The 23,515-nt window shown below is 32.9% G+C and overlaps 4 protein-coding genes and 1 non-coding gene across 9 annotated transcripts in view; 1 reads left to right on the top strand and 4 right to left on the bottom strand.

Moving 5' to 3' along the window:
• LOC135143784 (diuretic hormone receptor-like) overlaps positions 1-7,258 on the bottom strand; it is a 136,608-nt gene extending 129,350 nt beyond the window's left edge. The window contains exon 1 of one of the 4 annotated variants that reach the window (XM_064075726.1): positions 6,948-7,258. The gene's annotated coding sequence lies outside the window, so the exon portion shown is untranslated. The remainder of the gene's footprint in view (positions 1-6,947) is intronic. The other 3 variants (XM_064075739.1, XM_064075742.1, XM_064075738.1) reach the window with 3 other exon arrangements.
• A 1,910-nt stretch (positions 7,259-9,168) lies between these two features.
• On the bottom strand, positions 9,169-9,241 carry Trnav-cac (transfer RNA valine (anticodon CAC)). The gene has a single exon. It is a non-coding gene; the product is annotated as a tRNA-Val (tRNA).
• A 2,021-nt stretch (positions 9,242-11,262) lies between these two features.
• LOC135143803 (1,5-anhydro-D-fructose reductase-like) lies at positions 11,263-12,578 on the top strand. Its single transcript, XM_064075743.1, has 5 exons — positions 11,263-11,408; positions 11,459-11,833; positions 11,886-12,133; positions 12,184-12,447; positions 12,499-12,578. Exons 1-5 carry the CDS (start codon positions 11,337-11,339, stop codon positions 12,530-12,532), a joined length of 993 nt encoding a protein of 330 aa, XP_063931813.1. The 5' UTR covers positions 11,263-11,336; the 3' UTR covers positions 12,533-12,578.
• A 1,752-nt stretch (positions 12,579-14,330) lies between these two features.
• Positions 14,331-15,596, bottom strand: LOC135136215 (aldo-keto reductase family 1 member B1-like). The gene is made up of 5 exons (XM_064065404.1): positions 15,452-15,596; positions 15,031-15,405; positions 14,731-14,978; positions 14,420-14,680; positions 14,331-14,364 (listed from the first exon to the last, which is right to left on the bottom strand). Exons 1-5 carry the CDS (start codon positions 15,521-15,523, stop codon positions 14,331-14,333), a joined length of 990 nt encoding a protein of 329 aa, XP_063921474.1. The 5' UTR covers positions 15,524-15,596.
• Positions 15,597-17,039: 1,443 nt separating this feature from the next.
• LOC135143742 (1,5-anhydro-D-fructose reductase-like) lies at positions 17,040-18,758 on the bottom strand. Of its 2 annotated transcripts, XM_064075676.1 has the most exons (6): positions 18,594-18,758; positions 18,299-18,513; positions 17,875-18,249; positions 17,573-17,823; positions 17,259-17,522; positions 17,040-17,208 (listed from the first exon to the last, which is right to left on the bottom strand). In XM_064075676.1, the coding sequence occupies exons 2-6, from the start codon at positions 18,368-18,370 to the stop codon at positions 17,175-17,177; spliced, it is 996 nt and encodes a 331-aa protein (XP_063931746.1). In that variant the 5' UTR covers positions 18,371-18,513; positions 18,594-18,758; the 3' UTR covers positions 17,040-17,174. The 2 variants fall into 2 exon arrangements, with proteins under 2 accessions (XP_063931746.1, XP_063931740.1); XM_064075670.1 differs by having other exon boundaries at positions 18,299-18,758.
• Between the last annotated feature and the right edge of the window lie 4,757 nt (positions 18,759-23,515).

Raw genomic sequence — 23,515 nt, 5'->3', positions numbered from 1 at the left:
TAACATCAGTTGTACAAAACTGTTCAAACTAACGTACATTAATTATCGTAAAGGTCAAACTTAAATTACCAAAATAAAAGTCTTGTGTTAAACTCGCAACGCAACCCTGCTTGTGCATGTGCCCAAACAACAAATTAAGCGAGAACAAAGCACATGCCACGATTTAATTCTAACGTTGCACAAAACACCGAGTCAAAATCATGTGCAGCAATTAACGTACGATTACGTGCCACGCAGTTTTCGAGTTTAACTAAATTTTGTACTAAATTATGTTTTTTTGTATACAGTATTACAACACATGTAATGAAATGTAAATTATTACAAAACTATGTTTCGCGTAACCATATTTGGCGCAGTCGTATGGATTTGCATATTTTCTTTATTTTATGTACACAGAAAGTACAGACAGACTTGAAATTAGTTCTACATGCTAATTAGATTGCTGTGCATTGAATCACTAAATTAACAACCACCACAGGCGATCCTAGACACAGAGCACTTGTTCATTACCAGTAATGCTGCAATGAGGCAGCACGATATTGATGAGCATATTGGAGTATGTATGAATTTGCACGAGTATCTAATCACGCTGTGGAATCATGTAACCATAATTTACAAAGAAGGAAAGGGGATTTCTGTTATCTTCAAACTAAAAGTTCTTAAAATTGTAACTGCATTTCTGTAGTGTATTTAAAATCAAATTGATTTAACATGTTGGAATGACGTCATATATTCTTTGGAGGAAATGGATAGATAACAGAAATAAACATCAACACAACACAAGATTGATACACGTAAGGATAATTTTAAGAAATCTAGATAGATCTAGTAGTCTTGAATAATAAAATAGACTTGTATTAGGTAGGTTTGTTTATATATATTTTTTTAAACCCTGAGTTCGCTCAAGGGACCCAGAAGCTGTCGTGTTTCCAACACTGCACTGATTGCCTTTTAATACTTAATAATGCTATTAATAAAGCATCCGACCGGTGATGTCAAGGTGTCTCGTCCGACCAGACGTGTCCTAAGTGACGCTTGCTGACCCAATACGTCACAGATGGACATAACACCAACATGTAATACCGGAGACCCCTTTCCACGTTCCTGGCAATTGCTTCGCAATAGTTTCGAACTTACATTTTCGTATTCTCTTAACTATAAAATTGCACGAAAACCTGAAACAGCCATTCGTTAAAATGGCTCTTAGCTTGCTTACTTCAAAAGTATCACCCGCATATGAAAAATATGTATATCAAGTATAAAAGCCTGTTCACGAATAAAATAATACACATCGGAATTCGCGAGAAATGGAAACAACTTTTATTTTTAAGTCAAACAATCTCGTTTTTGCTATATTTTAAAAGGTTAAAATGTTGTATATATACAGTAGCATTAAATTACTAAAAATTGCCTTTCAGCAATATTTCCAGCTTTATTTTCATGTAAACTGATTACTTCGGTTGTGCTTCAACTCTGCTAACCCTTGAACCATTGTTCAGAAAGAATTTTCAACTCAGTTTATTTCAAACTTCTGTTCATAAACTATTATAAATTTCATGTTTTTGGAAGTTTAGAAAAATATCCCTCTTTACTATCTGAATCTAAGCTAGGGCTAACTTTATGTTCTCTCGACGTTGTATGATCCCTAAAGGATGCCACAATAGGTCTCCCGTTTCCGTCTGTTACTCGTCTGCCTGTCTGTGTTAACTCCAGCTCAACTCAGTTTTATTAGTAAAAGATCAGTTTTTACAAACAATAAATCAAAACATATTCCATAAAGAGTCCGTGTAACTGCATGCTCACAGTCGCGGTAGAATCAATTACCTATCAATGCTTTCCAGAACCCATTAAAAGAGATGAAATAGCGTGTGCACAGTTGTAATTTGCTTCGGTTTCACATAACAGTATTTTCTCGTGTCATTTTTTTTAAGACTCAATTGATGTCCGCCCCACCAATAACGCAGACCTAACTCAATTAAGCACCTTTCAGTCGCAGAAACTTTAATAAATGGAAGAGAAAATCTGTCATTACGTTTAACACCACACAAAATTCCCATTCCACTTCATTAATATTTCAATAAAACGTCCCTAAACCGTAATTTTATTTATCCCAACACGGCAACAAGATTTCACGAGCTAACTTGATTTACGTCCATACAAATTGCTTAATTTTTAAAATTAATCTCCACATTAATTTAATAATCTGGTTGAACTGTACAAAACAATTAACTTTTATGTCCGCTTTTTGCTCTTCCTTCTTCTCCAGTTGTGACGGCTCGTCTTTCTTTTAAAAAATTCATTAAAGAGTTACTCCAATTAAGCAATTCTGTTTGGGATTCTCGCTTTTATCTTGACGTTTTCTATGTGCTTTGTGCCGACAAGGATGTGTTTGTCCATTATTCAAACGGGTCCTGAACAAACAGATCTGCATTATCTACTACACCGATTTGCTAGTATATCAATATGTACGCATCAAAATTCGGCTTTTTGTTGTCGTCTGCAACAGACACGAAGCAAATTACAACTTTTTTTTTTAATCCAGACTGAACGTGATTAAAAATCGGTTGTTGAAAAAGTAAATCTTCGTTTAGAGGGAGATCAACTGGGAGGCGCTATGCAAATGTGTTTGGGTTTAACGCAAATGTCATATGTGATGTGGAATTGATCACTTAGTCGAAATGCCAACTACAAGCGCAAATTTGCAATGGTGATCTTCGAAATCTCTGTGTGACACTCTGACACTAGTGGTGACGCACTGAATCAAAGTACATAATTCATGGACGTGCTTAAAAGCGATTAATTTAGCAAGATAATTTGTGTTTTCAATAATTTTATAATTTATTAACCACGACGATGTAATATTGAACGTGTTTCTAAATTTAGTAAGTTCAGGAAGTAACGAAATATTCAATGTTACAGAATGTCGAGCGGATTCGTTTGACACGTAATTTTTTTTAATGATGACTTCTTTTTTTAGAATGGTTTATTCTCGATTTCTTTATTTTTAGATCAAGATAAAATAAGTAACAGTTTGGCGGAAAATGTTGCCAACTTCAGTAATGACCATGAAATCGGAAACAAAGAAACACAATAGAATAACCGAAGAATTTAAAATATAAACTAAACGATTTGAGCAATAAATTATGCAACTGATCATACGATAAACCACACATAAATAATTCGATTTAAACTGCAACATAACTTTAAATTCAACAGATAATCCAAAAACCAAATACTCCCATATTAAATTCGAAATAAATCGAATAACAATAAAATTTACCAGCGATAAATTGGTACTACATGTTGCGTCAGTAAAAGCCATTGTGAATAAATATTTCTTAAATTCTGCAATAAATTTGGTGGATGAGTTTGTTTAATGTAGCCACCACAAAAAACTGGTGCCTGAGCTTTTTTCTGGTTCTCAACTAGACTAGAATTCCGGCTCCCACTAAAGGTTTCCTCAAGGGCACATCTAAGACATCAAAGATGGTGTCTGTTTGGATACTTTTATTATTTAGATTTTGCCAATTTCATGGCGAATGAATCAAAATAAATATCGCGTAATAAAATTCTAGATTTTGAAAGCTCTAAACTGAAGCTGCACAAATATACTGATGCACAAGTAGTGTCGGTGGTCAACACCAACTCCCATTATTTAAATAGCTTATAAACTTGAACCAAATACGAAACTTCTCTCAAACCCATTTCTTCAAACTCACAAACCTCTAGAAAACACATTCGACTCAATCTTCATCACTTCATAGAAATGTAGTTTTCTGTCTCAAGGGGGCACTCAACTCAACTTCCCCGTCTATTTTAACTTGGAAAGAGATTTCAGGAAAACACATCCGACTTGTTTTCCGTGGCCTCTGTTAACTTGAGTGTTTATTTAATAATTCACGTGCCATCTACACGAACTCCAAACTTTTACCTTACCACAACATCGTCTAATAATTGTTATTTACTTTAGCCGTTGAAGCAACATTTTGGAGGTTGTAACGCGGGATTTACAAAATGATAAATTTTCAGAAGGAGTCCCTGACAACACTAATTAAAAATCGGCTCTGAGAGATTATCTTTTCATTAGTGTTGGGATTATCTGAATATTTGCATAGCGGACGTATGAGCTTTTTGGAGAAGAAAATTTGCCGGGAATTATTATTTTCATTAACTTACCGTTTCTAGAGATGTATTTCTGAGAGTCTACAGTTATTATAATAACGTTTTTTTTTTTATTTCGAGTATACATATGAAGCAGTCAAATTAGTAATTAAAATTGTTTTAATGATTTTGTACTGTTGTCGTTACTGTGTGCTTCCAGCCCAAGTTATAAAAAAAAATAAACAGCACATTTGCCGCATGAAAGGGCGAAATAACACACAAAAATCTTCTCTCATGTCATATGAAACTGCCGCTAACGAAAACACCATTATCAGAAAAATTAAATAATTTATTCTCCCCTTAATAACGCATTCTAAATGTGAGTCTCCAGAGCTAACAAAAAGCAAAACAGAATTGCGGTAAATGAAGCAGGTTTATTATGCGGGCACTCGCTCCACTCTAATAAACTTCATTGTGTAAAAAATGTGATGATGATCGTGATATTATCTCAAAGTATAAAGCAAAACGAGCAACCGTTCTGTATAAAGCTCAAATCGATACTTACTGAGAAGAGCTTTTAATAATTTTTAATTTGCATTTAAATTGCAGCGACAGGAAGCTTGCAAATTATTACTTTTCGAGCATGTTAAATAGAAATAAAAATAAAAATAAATGTGAATTTCTTGCTGCAAAAGCTCACTGGAGGAGTGACGGACGGGTGCATTGAATATTTCTTTAATCTAAACTGCTTTTAAAATTGAATACATCTACTATCGTTGACAACGACTAGATGGATGCGATGACCGCGGAACGAATCTTTCAACAAAAAAAAAGTAATAAATGAGTGACGTGAAATCAATAAATGCAAACACTCCATATAGGACGAAGAATTTATATTAAGTCTTTAATGGGTAATCCCATCAAATTTAAAGTGTACATAAGGAGTTGTTTACAAGCTGAGCGTCAGCTCCTCTAATCCTGTTATGAATGGTACAAAACGATAAAGCGCTTCCATATTCCACCAACTTTAATTTAATTCCTCTATTAACAGCACGTTAAAAAACTTTTCGATCAATTATAATAAGCGGATGCACGAATTTGATGTTGAATGTAGCGGTAGAACATTTACAAAATTCAAAGTGTGTTATTGACCATAATGAAAAATTAAAGTGAATTATCGAGATGGCGTAGTCATAATTTACTCAAAGAGCGTGGGTATTGATTGTTTGTGACTGTTTAATTGATTTCCACAAAACCTAGGAAATTTGGTCGAATCATCTCTTTTAGGTCGTTTTTTATGGCTCACATAAATATTTCAACGGTGGGAATTGAAACCTGTTGTAACTATTGCAATTAAAATTTGCATAAACAAATTGTTATGGATTCCATATCATAGCACAACACAAATTACGTTTGCATATCCGACTGGAAAAATATCATACCGACATGAATTGAATTTTATAATTAACGAGGTAATTCATCTACAGTTTTTTTGACAATAAATATAATTCTGTATAACGGTTAGACGGAAATTTGTTTTGTCATGTAACTGTCACACGATCACAGCAAGGATGATGAATGTATATATTTTTTCAAAACACATTTGTTTCTTTCAGATTTGAAAAGTAAATGAGACTATAACAAACGATAAAGTCAAACAATAAAAATTAATGAGTTTTTACAGTTTACACCTTACATTTTGTATGATTTTTTCGTAGCCGACACATCATTAAGACGTCATTTTTTCTGATAGACGGTAAACAGCAATTTGATAAATGACGTATATTTACATACTTTACAAAGCAGTGTTTAAAATTTAATCCATAAAAATGCCATTAAGTCGTTGTAAAAATCTTACACGTGGCGTAACGTTAGTCATAGATTTCAGGTTTCTTAAGCGTTTTAAACACAATTAATAAATCTGCTTGTCATGTAAACGTCAGTGATAAAAGTGGTGGACAAAATCCAAACGTTGGTGCTTCTTGCAAATTTAAAACAATTTTTAACGATTAATTAATCATTTTGATTAAAACGTTTATCTCAAAAATTATTTCCGTAGCGCAATTTAAGATCAAACGAAATAATATAATATGTTGACGATTTAATCGAAAAATTCATAAGACGTTTAAAAATAGTTGATGGCGTGATGTTATTAATAATATTTTAATTCGTTAAGTGTCTACATTACACGTTGGAAATTTCAGTAACTAATGTTTTTAAAAGAAAAAACTGCAAAACTGGCGGGCGTGTATAAGCCTTTGCTGAAATAATATGTACAACTCTTAAGCCCTAGAAAACATCCTGCCACGAAATGAATGAACTGAATAAAGAGGAAGAAATATTTTTAACGTACCATCATGAAATTTGTAGTCTGAAACCCTTTGTCTTTAAATATCGTATTAAACTACCCTCTTATTATCGATAAATTTTCAGTCTAAATTAATTTTTTTAATTACTGTCAAAATTATTAACTAACAATTTCTACATATAAATGAAATTTAAACAATATCTCGATGTGAGATTACAAATTAAAAAAATCGTATTTAGACATGAGTTTGTGGAAACCTAAAAAATAATTATCTATCTAATAATAATCTACACTACTTGTAACAAAATTCTATCCCTTTAGCCGTTTTACCAAATTTTATTCATGAACTTTTTATCCAATTTATTTAATGTAATTAGTCAAATCGTAATATAATCGCTTCCGTCCCATAAACTCGTAAAACTGAGCAAAAACATCTTACTCTGCGTCCCATTTCCCGGCTCTGTTAGTGCAAACCCCGCCGAGGCAAAATCTAAAGTCCACATGACCCAGAAACCGGGACTATGTATTTATCCCTGACCTTAGTGCTATCAATTTCTTCTGGCTCGGTCCGCATTAAACAACTGCATCCAAACAAAGATCACGTGCCGCCTCCAACGCAGTCCATTTCCCACTGTCCCATCATTTTATCCCTTAATCCAGAAGTAAACAAATTTACGATTTTACAACACCGAAAACTACAAGAATCTCAACTTTAAAAGCGACTTCGTTCCGACAGCCTTCGAAATAGGATGAATGTAAGAGATCCGATAGAGAAATCACTTTACGCGCGCTAATAGAATACGAAATCTGTCTTGGGAGTTAGCAAGATCGAAAATGGACTGAGGATAACAGCGGCTTTTCAACTGGTTATCTGATACGCTGACCCTCTCTATGACTTGTGCATTAATTTGTTTGTTTTCGGACAATGAAATGATGCGATCGAGCCGGGATAATTTTGCTGAATGCTGACCTATATGTGAGTAATAGGGGATTTTATTTCGTCAGAATTATTGGAATAGCCGACATTTAGTTCTCAGAAAAAAATGAATTTTTTGCTGGGCTTCCTTCCAAATGTTCTTTTATATGAAATCCCGGCACGCTATTTTTCTATTGTAAAATTCCCACAATACACACATTAATATTTGATATAATAGCGACCCTGGAAATTGATTTTGGGTGTTGTAATATTTCATTTCGATATTATTATTGCAACACTCTTGTCAATTACCAAAATTACTGCAGAGAAAGTCGTATTAACATTGTTATTTGCTTGTAATTACTAAGAATTGTGTTCATTATTGTCTGTGTGTACAATCACTAGCTTGGATTAAAATTCTCAATTTTTTTAGAGGTGGAGACCTGTATCTTACTGTGTTTTTATTGTTGAACTAATTACAAAAAAACGAGCTCACATATACGTTGCAATATTTAATTACATCCTCGTCCAGGGACGCTACAAAATAAATTTTCCAGCTTAATGACACAATACAACTCTTTACTGTATTGTAAACATAAACAGCAAAAAGCAAACGATTTTCCTGATCCCGTTTTTCCGTAAAATTAAACTATTTTCTCCTTCGTCCTTTTGATGTCAGAAGTAGCGCTTAGCCTTCTTTACCTACAAATACTCCGTTTTTAATGAAGTACATCTCGACTTTTTTAATAACGAATAGTTTTCTCTCACAAACAACCAACGCTTACTCGTTTCAAAAACATTTCGACAGTTTGTTTGAATTAAAATGTTGCTATATTTGACTTGTCTCGCGACTCGTGTTTCTTTGTTACAAAGGATCTGCACTCAATACGCTGACTTTATTACATCCCCTGTCACATACATCTGAAGCTTTGAAAGCTGCTCGTATCGGAAACTAAATTTTCTATAATTCGGTGCTGTTGTTTAGTTGAAGCCATCAAAACTTATAATTCGGTTATGTAGTCGAAATATGAAGTTGAACACACACTTGAAAAACTATGTCTTTATGAAAAAAACACTTCAAGCTCGTAAACGTCGAAAACCAGGCTTCGAAAGCGCGAATTTCAATCAAACTCTAATTTTAACACAGTTAATTTGGTTAATACGCCATGAATAGAGTTTATTAGAAAGTAAAGATTTAATTTGTGTACCACCTACGATTATTTCATATTGCATGAACGCTCTAATTATGACTTGTGGTAGTTGTAACTAGCTGCGAGCGCTGAATTTATAATTAATAATCGTTTTAATGGAGGCAATTTGTGGTGGTAGCGTAGAATTGCCCATTATCTTCCAATATTGCGAAATGAAAGTAAATGTGGGCATTGTATAAACAATTTTATACAACCCTATAATTTGCATAGTTGGTAGGCTTGATTTTTGGTGTGGCGTAGACGATGTGGGACGTGTCGCAACGATAATTATTACGTTTCAACGAGTAAAAAAATGTTTCATCAGGCCGTAAAATTTATTATTAGAGAATTTATAAAGACAACAACACAATTTATTAAATTTTGAACTAATCTGAATTTCATTAACTCTGCTAAACTTTTCAGCGGCACGGAAGGCTTAGCTTTAAAGTAAATTTCAAATAAAGTAGACGTAAAAAGTCTCATTTCGACATCAACTCGTTAGAGGACCATTAGGATTTCGCAAATTTAAATTAAATGTTCCAAACGGAAAATCCGCATGAATATTTTATCACGCGCAGAGAAGTTACCGTCGACCATCCTTTTTAAGTGTTTAACTAATCGTTACTTTTAAAATAAGTAAAAAAAAAGAAAGTTGTTTCCGCCCGGGATCGAACCGGGGACCTTGTGCGTGTGAAGCACACGTGATAACCACTACACTACGAAAACTGTAAAGGTATAATTAAAACATATACATACTGTTTGCAATTATATTGAGTTACAATTAGTTTCTGGAAAGTATTAAATTTTTGTTTTTTTTTCGTAATTTTTATTGCCTTCAAATATTTAATTAATATTTAATTATCGAACAACTTGCAAAATACAGGAATTAACACCCTAATATAATAATTGTACTACCGTGTTAATTTAATTTGATAGCCACTCTTAAATGGTGGCGTATAACTGGTTGCATAACGTTAAGTTTTATTATAACACGTATTAGCCTGCTATAAATTACCTATAAATATTAGTATCGATCATTAATGTAGTAAATTCGAATAATAATGTACCTTCAACATGAGGTTATATTACATCGTGCAGAAAATTTAAAAAAATATGTATAAAAAAATACATCCCCCAGTTTCATTTAAAATACGAATTATTATTAACGAAGTGTGGGAACAAAATTGTTTCTCTAAATCTCATAACGTCAGCCACAGCTTAATACAGATTAGTGATAAACTGGACTTTACATTTTACAAATTCGAGGCAGACATTTACAAGTTTTTTTTTCAGTTGCAACTTCATTTCCGCTTTAAAGTGAATTTTGCCCAATGATAAATTCAATTGTGCTCTGCAAATTTCCAGTCTTTATACATTTTTACCAATATATGAATACAGAATACATGCTTTCCAGATATACGCACACGAACCAATAAATAGTTGATATCAATCAGAACATGTATGTGCATGACAGGACGGTTAGAAAGAGCATTGTTTCATCCTGGAGCGGCTAACACAAATTTATACCGAAACCAGCATTTTTTAATTAGTATTAATTTAAATTTGTCTTCGTGCAAATATGTTCAAGTTGGAAATAAGTATTAACACAAAAATGGAATCTTGCCGTCCATGTGATCAATTGATTAATGACTCCCAAAAAATAAAAAGTTAAAAACTGATTTTTTTTTCAAAAGTATATTTATCAGTTGTGTATTCGTATTTATATACCATAACACAATAAAACCCAACCAACTAGGAATGAGAATGGTTCATTCGCGATTGGGTGGGTCAGTTATAAACATTGGCCTCACGCAGAGTATTATACGTAGAGCCTTGATTTGAGTGGGAGTGAAATAAACTTACAGCAAAGTTGTACAGTGTCAAACATAGTTCCATAAGAAGCAACGTGGTCAATGACCGCGTACCACCGAACATCAACGAATTGCGTTCGGCAATCATAACAACTAGGTACTGTATCAGCTGGGTTTCTGGGTCGATATTCGCATTTCACATTATTGCATTCAGCCGCGGATTACACACTGTTTAGCATATTTTTACAGAAACTGAATTCAACAACTCAATGAAAATGTAAGAGAAAATGGTTGCATTATATCGAAAATTCTGATTTGTATTAAAATTTTTAGTGCATTTGATTTAGCAGAGAACGTTAACTTTGTGACGGAAATTGACATTTTTAAAGAGCATTTAGATAAAAATGCTAATATTAAGGGGAGTTCGAAAATGCTTGATTCCATGCTTGGTGTTGGTCAAGAAAAAATTTGATCTGAAATCACTGTATCAGATTTTATAGCTGCTTAAACTGATGAAACGGCTGACAGTTCCACAAAAACGCAAATGTGCTTCTTTGTAAATATTTTCTTAATGGTCTAATGTACGAAAGATTTTTTAGTTTATTAATCCCTCTGGGACGACGGCTATACCTGAGTGACGAAATTTTTAAATTTCTCGATTGGTTGGATATTTTGAAAAATCCAGAAAAAGTAGTAGGCCAGAGTTACAACGCTGCGTCGGTGATGAACGAAAAATATGGAAGAGTACAAGTAAATATAAAAGTTTTTCAAACACAAAAGGTAGAAGAATTAAGCTGAAGTTTAAGGCGTTTTAAAAATAGAAAATAAGTTTATAGAAGGTTTGCATTAATATACATATATGACTCTCCAGTAAAAAAAAAACTACAAGTCACCACTGGTATCGAGATAACGGTTTATCTAACCTTCGTCACCTACACTTATAAATAGGACCTACAAATATAACTACGGCTTTTATATCTAAATACTCAGTGTTTGAAGTGTTTGCAACGATGGCTTCAAAAATCTTTTTGACACTTCCAAGCGGACAAAAAATGCCGGTTCTTGGTTTAGGAACGTGGCAAGTAAGAAAAAATCCTATCTAAAGCAAACACACTTTTATTACTATCTCTAGGCAAAAGACGATGCAGAGATTGAGACAGCCATTAACACAGCACTGGAATTAGGATACCGTCACATAGACACAGCATGGTCCTATGAAAACGAACGAGCTATTGGCAGAGTCTTGAAACAATGGTTAACCTCTGGGAAACTCAAACGAGACGATTTATTTATTACCACAAAACTACCACTGGTGGCAGTACATCCGGATCGAGTTGATGCGTTCATGAAAAAGTCTTTGGAAAATCTACAACTAGATTACGTGGACTTATATTTGATACATTTCCCAGTTGGTTGCAAATATAAGGAAGGTAATGTGAGGCCGTACTATGATGACAAAGGCGAGGTTGTGACTGAAGGAAAAACAGATCATGCAGCTGTGTGGAGGGTACTCAAAATATTTACTTTCTCGACAACGAGAATCATTTTTCTAATTTCAGAAAATGGAAGAACAAGTAGAAGCAGGACGTGCTAAAAATATTGGTCTTTCGAATTATAACATTGCACAAATTTCGACGGTACTGAAGACGGCAAAAATAAAACCCGCGAATTTACAAGTAGAAATGCATGTGTATCTACAGCAAAAAGGACTTGTTGATTTCTGTCATAAGAATGGAATAACGGTCGTTGCATACTGTCCTGTCGCAAACCCATCGTTTGCACAAATTTTCGAACGACTGGGAAAAGAGTAAGTGGCAATTTTTTAATTGTATGGTGTAATTTCCAAAAGTGTTGTAGTTCTAAACATTTACCTAATATTTTTGCCGATCCTGTGATTGCCAAAATTGCTGAAAAGCATAAGAAAACGCCAGCACAAGTTGCTTTGAGGTTTCTTCTACAAGTAGGGGTTTCTCCAATTCCGAAAAGCGTCACACCAAAAAGAATAGAAGAGAATATGAATGTTTTTGATTTTGAGTTAGACGAAGATGATATGAAATCTTTAAATGCTTTAGAAAAAGGAGAGAAAGGTCGACTAGCTAATTTTGGATTGTTAATGTCTGGGTAAGGGTATTTTGACGATTAATTCAAAAATTTTAATACGTGTTTTTTCAGCATGGACAAACATCCAGATTTTCCATTAAAATAACGTACAGTGTTTATTTAAATTTAAAATAAATATTAAATTCGAATAAGGACCATTTATTCCTGACTTTCCTCATATTAATATTTTACTCATCGAATTCAAATAAGTGTATTTTGGTAACTCCATAAAAAAAACTTGGTGTCATATTCATTTTCTATTCCAAGAACGTTATAATAACTGGTTATTAAATATCCGTAAATTCCGTTGATTTGTTGGATTATGTGAATAATAAATCACACTAACTTACTCATTTTTTTTAACAAACTTTAAATTCTAATTATCAGCCTGTAAAATATTTGATTTTACAGTGACAACATTACGAAAAAATTTAATCATAAAGAAAGGACATACGAACTTATTTTTCTTCTTTATTCTCATTCAATTTTTATTTTCACTTATTTCTTAGAAATTTACTTAATAATTAATTATGATCCTCATGTTGTTATCTCATACACTTTTGGATAATCTACTATTTGCAATGTCATTTTCCTTAAAATAATTTAAGTATATTACATATTTACTTTGCTCTATTTTTACATTTTTATATCTATTTTTAAAGCATTGTTTGCCGATAAAAGTGAAATAGATGACAATTAAAACGTTCTTGTGCAATAAATACTAGACAACACAATTATCGACAATGCATTTTAAGACTTTGATAAAATTTGTTTGTGCAATATAATCACTATAATCCCATAATATTCAAGCACCTTTTAGACATTTTTTTTTGCAACCTTATCGATTATTGTGCGTACAAAATTTTTAAAGCTGCTCGATGAGTTGACTTTTTTTTTAATAAATATTTACATATAAAACAGATTCTTCCCTTTCATTCAATGTACAAATTATGTGTAGACCATGCAATCAAAACTGTTGCTAAATATAGATATATCATGACATCACCCACAGCTAACACAGATTTGTGATAAACAAACATTTTTTCAACTGCACCTTAATTTCCGACTCGAGTAATTTTTGTTAGATTATAAATTCAACTTGGCTTTATAAATGTTCAGTCTTCACAAAATATTGACATTTTTGGCAATCGTACATGATTACAAAGCACATGGTTTGCACAGATATGCACACTGGCCAATAAATAGTTCATATCCAGGAGACCGTGTACATGACAGAGAAATATATTGCAGTTAGGAGCTCATTGTTGAATCCTGAATTTGCTAACACAGATTGACACTGAAACTAACATTGTAATAACAAATATTAAGTTTATTTGTTAACCTCAACATGTTCAGTTTCGAAAATCAATACTCCACAATAATGGAAATTTTATACACTTTTTCTATAATACTGTGTTGCATCAGCTTTGATAATTTACTTTCTTGTAACCTACTATGTATTAAATATTATTTCAGTTGATATTCATTTACCTACAGAAAGCTCCGCTTTGACAAAAATTTAACCCAAAATATGGAAATGAAATACCAGAAATACCAAGATTAATTAAAATAATAATACGCGTTTGTTTGTGAATGTTTCAATTTCGTTAATGTAAAATGAAAGTGACAAAATTCAAGCTATTATAGTAGACGTATTTAGAACATGCTATTGATTTATTTTTTTCAAATTCAAAAACACGCCAATAGAAAATAGGTTGTCATTTATTTATAAAGTTATTGATTATTATACATATTATAATTTTATTTGAGCTTTTAACTTTATAATTTGCCTGCATGCATATATATTTATTTATCATCAAACAAATGGCCGTATTTTGTTTCTGGAATAGGAATTTATTAAAAAAAAAACCTGTAAGTTGAAGACACCTTTATTAATTTTCATTTTATTTCATCGGATAATCTGGATGGTTCTCTATTCTGAAAAAATGATAATCACATTTTAGAACTTTTTTAATGCACATTTTTTACATACCCTCGAATAGCTTTAAAATCTGCGATACGCGCAGGTTCTCCAACTTCCAATTTATTCAAAGCCTTCATGTCTTTACAGTCTAACTTGAAATCAAAAATACTTATATTTTCTTCGATTCTTTTGGGCGTAACACTTTTGGGAATAGCAGCAACACCTATCTCCAAAAGAAATCTTAGAGCCACTTGCGCGGCAGTTTTTTTATGTTTTTGGGCAATTTTTCCGACTACTGGATCATTTAGTATATCCGGCAGTTTTTTAGGTCTGTAGAAAACACTGCTATTATCCTAATACCTAAACAGTTAGCTACATACTTGCTACCCATTTTCTCCAAAAATTTGTTGAAATTGGGGTTTGCCAAAGGGGTGTGAGCGACAACGGTGATCCCATTTTTCTTACAAAATTCAAGCAACTTACGTTGCTGCAAATAAACGTGTACTTCCACTTGGAGGTTAGCGGGTTTTATTCTCGCGGATTTCAGAACAGTTGCAATTTGGGAGACAGTGTAGTTCGATAGACCTATACTTTTGGCGCGACCTGCATCTACCTGTTCTTCCATTTTCTAAAATAGCAAACTTAAATAAATATATTTGTTCTTGTTTTTTTAATTGTACCTTCCAAATAGCCGCATGGTCTGTCTTCGGTTCTGTTACAGGTGCTCCGTTTTCTATAACAAACATATGAGGGCCGTCTTCTTGATACTTGAAGCCCACAGGAAAATGAATTAAGTACAAGTCAACGTAATCGAGTTGTAGATTTTCTAAAGACTTCTTCATAAACATCTCTACTCGATCTGGGTGAACTCCTACCAACGGTAACTTGGTGGTGATAAACAAGTCCTCCCTCTTGAGCTTGCCGGATGATATCCACTGGTTGATAACTTTACCAATAGGTTTTTCATTTTGGTAAACGAAAGCCGTGTCGATGTGACGATAACCCAGTTCCAAAGCCACATTTATTGCCGCTTCTACTTCTTCTTCGCTATTGGTCTAAATGTAATAGTTATTTTTGGAACTAAAAAGTATTTTCACTTACTTCGAGAGTCCCGATTCCAAGGGCCGGCATTTTTTGACCACTTGGGAGAGTCAAGGAAATTTTTGAAGCCATTTGATGAAAATTTTAACGAAAACGCTACAAAACAAGAACGGTGATATCTCGTCTATAATGACTGATTTTCAAAAACGACAGCTTTTATGTAAGTGTATACCTACATTTTTTTTGAGAATTAATCTGATAAAATTGTGCTGCGTAACTACAGATGATTCATTTGTTGCACTAATCGATAAATGCTTATTTCAACACCGATGCATTTTCTCTTATTTTAATCCCCACTTATTGCAATGTAATGACTGTTTTTAATCCCTAGAGAATTTTTTAACTTTCAAGGGATTAAAAAAAATTTTTTTTTAATTTAACTCCCGCTTCATACAAAGACAGATAACAAGTCATTAACGACAAGTATTTAATTTTTTGGTACATTGCATACTATTAATACTACATATTTTTGCCGCATAAGTAAATATTAACGTTACAATTTTGGAAGAGGCCCATATTGCTACGATCGTTACACTCTTAAAATCACTCAATTTTGGGAGGTTAATGTTACTCTAGTAGATCTAGTGGCTTCGCTTGTAATGAGTGTATAGCAATGTCCTTTGTATAGAGCAGAATCTGCTAACTGTAAGAATTCAGCCAACAGCTTAGGAAATTTAGAGAACGCATTTTTTCTCATCGTCTGTACAGTCATTTGTTACGCTTGTAATTAATAAAAAATCTCTTGTGTGGCGTGTGGTACGTTCTTTGGTCGTAGGTTTTCATACATCCTACATAATTGTAAATAAAGTGTGTTCTTGCTTTCGTATTCGACAATGGTAAATACTCTAGGAAGAACAGAACCACGATCTTCTATATGACCTATCTGCCAATCAACTAATTCTGCAGTTCTACAACCTCCTGCGATACCCATTATTGTAGCCACTTCTATTAGCAAATAATCCTTGTCGGGAGCTTCATTTAAGAAGGTACTGACATTCTCACCCGTAAGAATCTTTGATTTCTTTGACCTGTAACCTCATGAGTCATGATTGCTTCTTCAGGAATGCTATAACTTTTCCGAACCTGCAATAATTTTTCATATTGAATCACAATTCAGAATAAAAATAGGTACACAAACTTGAAGATTTGACATTCTTTACTTTTTCGGACAAATAGGCGAGGATTGTATCCTTGTTGACGCTTATGGCCTTTTTCTGACTTCATCAGTTACAAAACTTAGTGTATTCTTTTTCAAATAAGTGATTTGAACATCCCCTCAGGGGAATTAAAAACTAGTTTAATCTGTTGGTACATAACACATTCTTTCTCGTAGTGGTTAAATTAAAACGTTTTTCTTTATTGATATTTTTCAATATAGAACAATGTTTAAAAAAAACCTAATATAACAAGGACAATGGCAAGCGAACATATGATTATTATGTAAACGTTAAGTCTGTTACAGCTTTTCGAACTAGGGTTCTCATCTAATTCAAAAACCAATGACGTTTACACACTTTAAATATTAATCCGTTATACTTGTAATATGTTCTCAAATTAAGAGAAAATGGAGCAATACATCAATCATACACTCATCTAATTTTTTATTTAAGCAGTTACTACAACAATAAATATGTAGAAAGTTAGGAATAAGTCGTCATTATTTGAACAATGTTAAGATTTATTTTTAATTCAAACACACATAACCATATACAATGTTTGTACGTTATTTGAAAGGATAGTCTGGGTGTTTTCCAAGGCTGTAAAAATACATATTAAATTTTCTTCTGAACTATAAAAACATACCTACCCAGGCATAAATATTTTAAAATGAAGCAATCGACCCTCCTCTCCTCTTTCTAAAGCATATAAAGATTTCATATCATCTTCATCTAAACCAAAATCAAAAACATTTATATTCTCTTCTATTCTTTTTGGTGTGACGCTTTTCGGAATTGCAGAAACGCCTATCTGTACAAGAAATCTCAAAGCAACTTGTGCTGACGTCTTTTTATGCTTTTCAGCAATTTTGGTAACCACAGGATCGTCGAAAAGAGTAGGCAACTGGTGAGAACTACGATTTTTACGAAATTACGTCATTCAGTAAAATATTTGACGACTTACTATTTTATTCCCATTCGTTCTAGAGTTTGTGCCAATCCTGGATGTGCGATAGGACAGTATGCAACGACCGTTATTCCATTCTCATGACAGAAATCTACAAGTTCTTTTTGCTGTAGATACATATGCATTTCTATTTGTAAATTCGCGGGTTTTATTTTTGCCGTCTTCAGCACCGTCGAAATTTGTGCGATGTTATAATTCGAAAGACCAATGTTTTTAGTGTGCCCTGCTTCTACTTGTTCTTCCATTTTCTGAAATTAGAAAATAACTGTCTTTGTCGAAAAAGTAAATATTTTGAGTACCTTCCACAAAGCTGCATGATCTGTTTTTCCTTCAGTTACAACCTCGCCTTTATCGTCAAAATACGGCCCCACATTACCTTCCTTATATTTGCAACCAACTGGCAAATGAATCAAGTATAAATCCACGTAATCTAGTTGTAGATTTTCCAAAGACTTTTTCATGAACGCATCTACTCGATCCGGATGAACTGCCACCAGTGGCAGTTTTGTGGTTATAAACAAATCTTCTCGTTTGAGTTTCCCAGACGTTAACCACTGTTTCAAGACGTTGCCAATAGGTCGTTCGTTTTCATAGGCCCACGCTGTATCTATGTGACGGTATCCTAATTCTAGTGCTGTATTAATGGCTGTCTCAATCTCAGCATCGGTTTTTGCCTAGAAATAGTAATAAAGGTTTCCATCTTTAAATTAGATTTTTTTTTACTTGGGCCGTTCCCAAACCAAGAATCGGCATTTTTTGTCCGCTTGGAAGTGTCAAAAACATTTTTGATGTCATTGTTTCAAGCACCTCAGACACTGTGTATTTACACTTAAGAGTTGTAGTCAGGTTTAGCAACGGTGTTTGTAAGTACGCAGCTTATATAAGTGACGAAGGTTAGATAAATTGTTATCTCGATAGGACTGGTTCTTTTTTACGAACTGTTGGTTAGATTAGAATATTGTGTAATATTGATTTTCAGTCTTGAATATATTTAATGCAGTAAACCAATTCAACTTACTAATTGTAATCAAAATGTTAGTTTCGTTATAAATCTATTTTAGCAGCTCCAGAGTCATGCACACGTTGTGGAGGATATGAAGAGCAGAACGTGTGCGTGACACTACAGATAACGTATGTACACATGTAACAATGTAATCTTACCGACAGTTTTAAAAAGAACCTGTGCCATATGGAGATGACAGTTTGTCTAATTTTCATCACCTACATTTAAGCTGCGTATCTATTAATATCACTACAACTTCAAATGTAAATACGCATTGTTTGAATAAATACAACTATGACATCAAAAATCTTTTTGACGCTTCCTAGTGGGCGAACAATGCCAATTCTTGGCCCAACTAAGGAAACTTTTACTACATACTTGAAATTTTTATCACTGAATATATTTAGGCAAAAGATGACGCTGAGATTGAGAAAGCCGTTAACACAACACTAGAATTGCGATACCGTCACATAGACACAGCATGAGCCTACGAAAATAAACAAGCTATTGGCAGAGTATTGAAACAATGGTTGTCATCTGGAAAAATCAAATGGAAAGATTTGTTTATTACTATGAAACTACCACTAGTGGCGAGTCATCTGGATTGAGTAGATGCGTTCATGAAAAAGTCTTTGGAAAATCTACAACTAGATTACGTGGATTTATATTTGATTCATTTGCCAGTTGGTTGCAAATATAAGGAAGGTAATGTGGGGCCGTATTTTGACGATAAAGGCGAGGTTGTAACTGAAGGAAAAACAGATCATGCAGCTTTGTGGAAGGTACTCAAAATATTTACTTTCTCGACAAAAACATTTCGACAGTACCTACTAAAGACCTCAACATTAAAACTCGTGAATTTACAAAAAATAGAAATGCACATGTATCGCCAACCGTGATCTCCAGCAAAAAGAACTTTTTGATTTCTGTCATAAAAATGGAATAACGGTCGTTGCATATTGTCGTGTTGCAAATCAAACGGTTGCACAAATTTTCTAACGACTCGGGAAAGAGTAAGTATCATTTTTTTATTGTAGGGTGTAATTCCCAGAGTGATATAGTTTTAAACATTTACCTAATATTTTTGCCGATGGACAAAATTGCTGAAAAGCAAAAGAAAACACCAGCACAAATTGCTTTGCGGTTTCTTCTCCAATTCCGAAAAACGTCACACCAAAAAGAATAAAAGAGAATATAGGTAAATGTTTCTAATTTTAATTTAGACGAAGATGACATGAAATCTTTAAATACTTTAGAAAAAAAAGAGCAATGTTGACTAGCTAATGTTGGATTGCTAATGTCTGGGTAAGAGTATTTTGGTTACTAATTAAAAAAATTTAATACCTGCTTCTACAGCGTTAAAGAGCATCCAGATTGCCTATTTAAATAACGTACAGGGTTTATTTAAATTTAAAATAAATTAATATTAAATTCGAATAAAGATGATGTATTCCTGACTTTCCTTACATCAATCTTCTGCTCGTCGAATTCAAATAACTCAACGTTTTTATATGATGACTAGATGACCCAGTGAATTTCGTTTCACCTACAATTTATTTGATTATAAGTTTATTCGCTGTTCTGATGAAGAAAGTTTTGTAATATTTCGCGAGCGTAAGCGAAGGAAGCATTGTAATCGAGTCCGTCGGTCGACTCTCCCCTTTGATGTTTTCTCGACCTTTCATGACTGGCCCGATTGTTGTCAGATTTTGTATTTATATTATGAATATTAATATTATGTAGATAGTAAAACATTAACCAAAATTTAATCCTCACCAATAATGTGATGACCTCTCATTAAAATTGTACATAGTAAATGGGTTTACATTATATAAAATAACATAGTCCTACACATGTAGTTTATGACTCCGTGTTGAGTTTTTGCCCGAAACGTCCGGATTAAAAAAAAAATTGCAATTTAATTTTGAATCTGCAAAACCGAAAGCTTTGAAATCTTGCAGATGTTTTACAGTTATGATAAAGATGATAAATTTTTAATCAAAATATATTTACTTATCCCCTCCAAAAAATTGATGATGTAAGCTCAAAAGTTTGCCGAATCAATCCTATCTAAAATGTACAAAATATGATGAATCTGTACCTGTGATTTATGATTCTATTCATATTTTTTGGATTCGCATATACAGGGTGACTCTAAAAAATTAACGAATACGTGAATTTATTTTATTTATTTAATCAGGAACTACAAAACCGAATGCTTTGAAATCTTGGAGATGCTTTAAAATTAACATAAACATGGTAAATTTTTCATCGAAAGTTAATTGTAATTTCAGCTGCTTACAGTGTTGGGCAGTATCTAGATACTTGTATCTAAAAAAAGTATCTAGATACATTTTTGGGTATCTAGTATATGTATCTAGATACAATCGAATTTAAGCACAAAATATCTGTATCTAGATACAAAATTAATGGCGCAGATACAGATACACTTTTTTATTTCAATTTTTTTTCAGTAGTTATTAGTTGAGTTATACTGGTAATAATTTTTGATACTTCATCTTGGTGATTTTGGTCACATAAACAAAAATAGAGGTAAGAGGTCCACTAATAGTGTTCTGTCACGGAAATTTTCATATTTTAAATACCATCATTTTCTACATTGTAGCCTTCAGTACTTATACATCTTTAAATATAATCCTGAGGGGAAATAAATCTAAACCATGGTAAGATGGTATTTTAAAAACCATAAACCACAATTCACTATTCACTGCGTTTTACTCTTATCCGGGGCAATGCATTTTATCTGTTTACCTGAGCAATCCGGGTCCGGTAGGCCCGCTGGTTGTATTTGTGTTATTAAATATGAGTAATTTTAATAGTAAAAATATTTGTTTAAGGTATGTTATTATTTTTAGAAAATAATAATTGCGTGTTACATAATGATTAATTTTTTCAATTAGCACAAATTAGTTCTCTAATCGACTAATCGAATGTTCAATACATACATTTGTCTTACATAAATCGCATATTTCTTACTGTTTTATAGCTTTATTTTACAGACAAATGTAGCATCTTTTCCTGTTGCCACATGTGTCATTTCTTCACTTTTTCATTGTTGGACCTAACGCGAGGCGGGCTTGGCCGGTCCGTTTTGCCCTAGAATGTGCCGATTATGTTTAAATGTAAATTTTGGGGAATAAAATTAACATTTTTACAACCCTCGGTAGTATAATTTATCGTGATATATTCTCAGAAATCGGGAAACGAGATTAAAATAAAATGAGTTTCAACAAAAATCTGAAAATTTAAAGTTGCACTCTGGTGATTCCGGCCTCCCAGGCAGCCTTTGGTCCTATAAGGGGTTTAAATACCTTTCTAAGAAATTGTACTTATTTTGCCTTATTAAACGGAACCAGCAATTCTTCCTAAAATGTATATACCTGCCGCACCGGGATAGACGATTACCGAACATGGTCATAAAAACATCATAAGCCGATATTGAACAATAATAATTTATGACAGGTTGCCGACAACATACCTTCAGCACAGAATAATCATTTCCCGTATTCTTTTGAAATATTAATTTTAATGCAGGAGATAATTATTAGATATACTCAAACACAATTTGGATACTGTAGTATGGGAATAAAAACAAAAAAAATATTATTTTTAAGCGTACATAATAAATATTGCACAATTTGCAACACATCAAAGAGCGAAGCGATAGCCTATTTGTAGGAAAAAAGAAAAGATTTTTCAGTCTTGTATAACCATGCTACAGTAAAATGTTTATTTTTTAAATTTAATACCACAATCCCTTCTTCTGCACCTGTGGCGCGGGTGTTTAGTAGCGGAAACCAAATTCTGACTCCAAGAAGTAATAATTTAGGTGATAATAATTTCGAAATGTTGTTAATTTTAAAAAATGCATTAAACAATACATTAAACATATTTTCAGTTATTTTATTAGCCAAAGCTTCAAAAAGTATCTTGTATCTGCATCTAGATACATTTCGAAAAATCGAAAACAATCTGTATCTAGATACTTTTATCTTCCATATATCTGTATCTGTATCTAGAATTCTAGATACATTTAAAAGTATCTGTCCCCAAGACTGTCTGCTTATAATACTCAGTTTGTTTAGGCGTTCTGTCATATGAGAGATATATATTTTTTGAAGATCCTTTGCCTCGTAAGTTATTATTACACTGAACAAAACGAGATATTTCGGATTCATCACTTAATACATTTTTGATTGGACGTGAACGTGGAAGAAATTTCCCCAAACGTAGATTTTTTTTATAATTGTTGGCGTGGATTTCAGGTCTACCTGTTGTAAGAATATTTCTAACTAACCCTTGATCAGTCTGAGATTGCTCCTCCGGTTTAAGCGTTGAATCTGGTTCTGGAACACCAAAAATTAAGAGATGATTAGATTTTTTCTGACGTTGCATATGTGCTTCATATGCAAGTGAAATACAAGAAGAGAGAAAGCATTTCAACATGTGAAAACAATATTTCCTAAGCTTTCTGCTGCTAACATAAACCAAGGTAAAACCTAAAATATTACAGTGAATTTCAGTTTTCATATTATCTACGTTTTTTATATTTAGGAATTTTCATTGGACCTGAAATTCGAATGAAGGATCAAATTTTCTACGTCTATTTGAATGATATGGAAAAATTTACTTGGCAATCAATTAGCTTAGTGATCAATGAATTTTTAGGAAACAAACGTTCCACAAATTATGTCTCATTTAAATTTCTTTGCTGATAATTTTTTCATCGAGAAATCAAAAAAAGTCGAAGAAAGATTTAAGAGAAAGACCCAAGTATCCAATCTTTCCGAATACATGAGGCTTTTATAAAGAGTTAGATCCTTCTACATATTCTAGGCAGGTTAAATATTCGTAGACATAATTAAATATCTGTCGACAAAAATCTTTGGAACATTTTTTTAGTGCTTCTTGCTCGT

This window comes from Zophobas morio, unplaced genomic scaffold (genome assembly GCF_036711695.1).
Source record: "Zophobas morio isolate AGI-343-1 ecotype UQ-CSIRO unplaced genomic scaffold, CSIRO_AGI_Zmor_V1 ptg000004l, whole genome shotgun sequence".
Lineage (NCBI taxonomy): Eukaryota > Metazoa > Arthropoda > Insecta > Coleoptera > Tenebrionidae > Zophobas > Zophobas morio.
The sequence above is the reverse complement of the archived record's forward strand: the minus strand, read 5'-3'. Positions and strand labels throughout refer to the sequence as shown.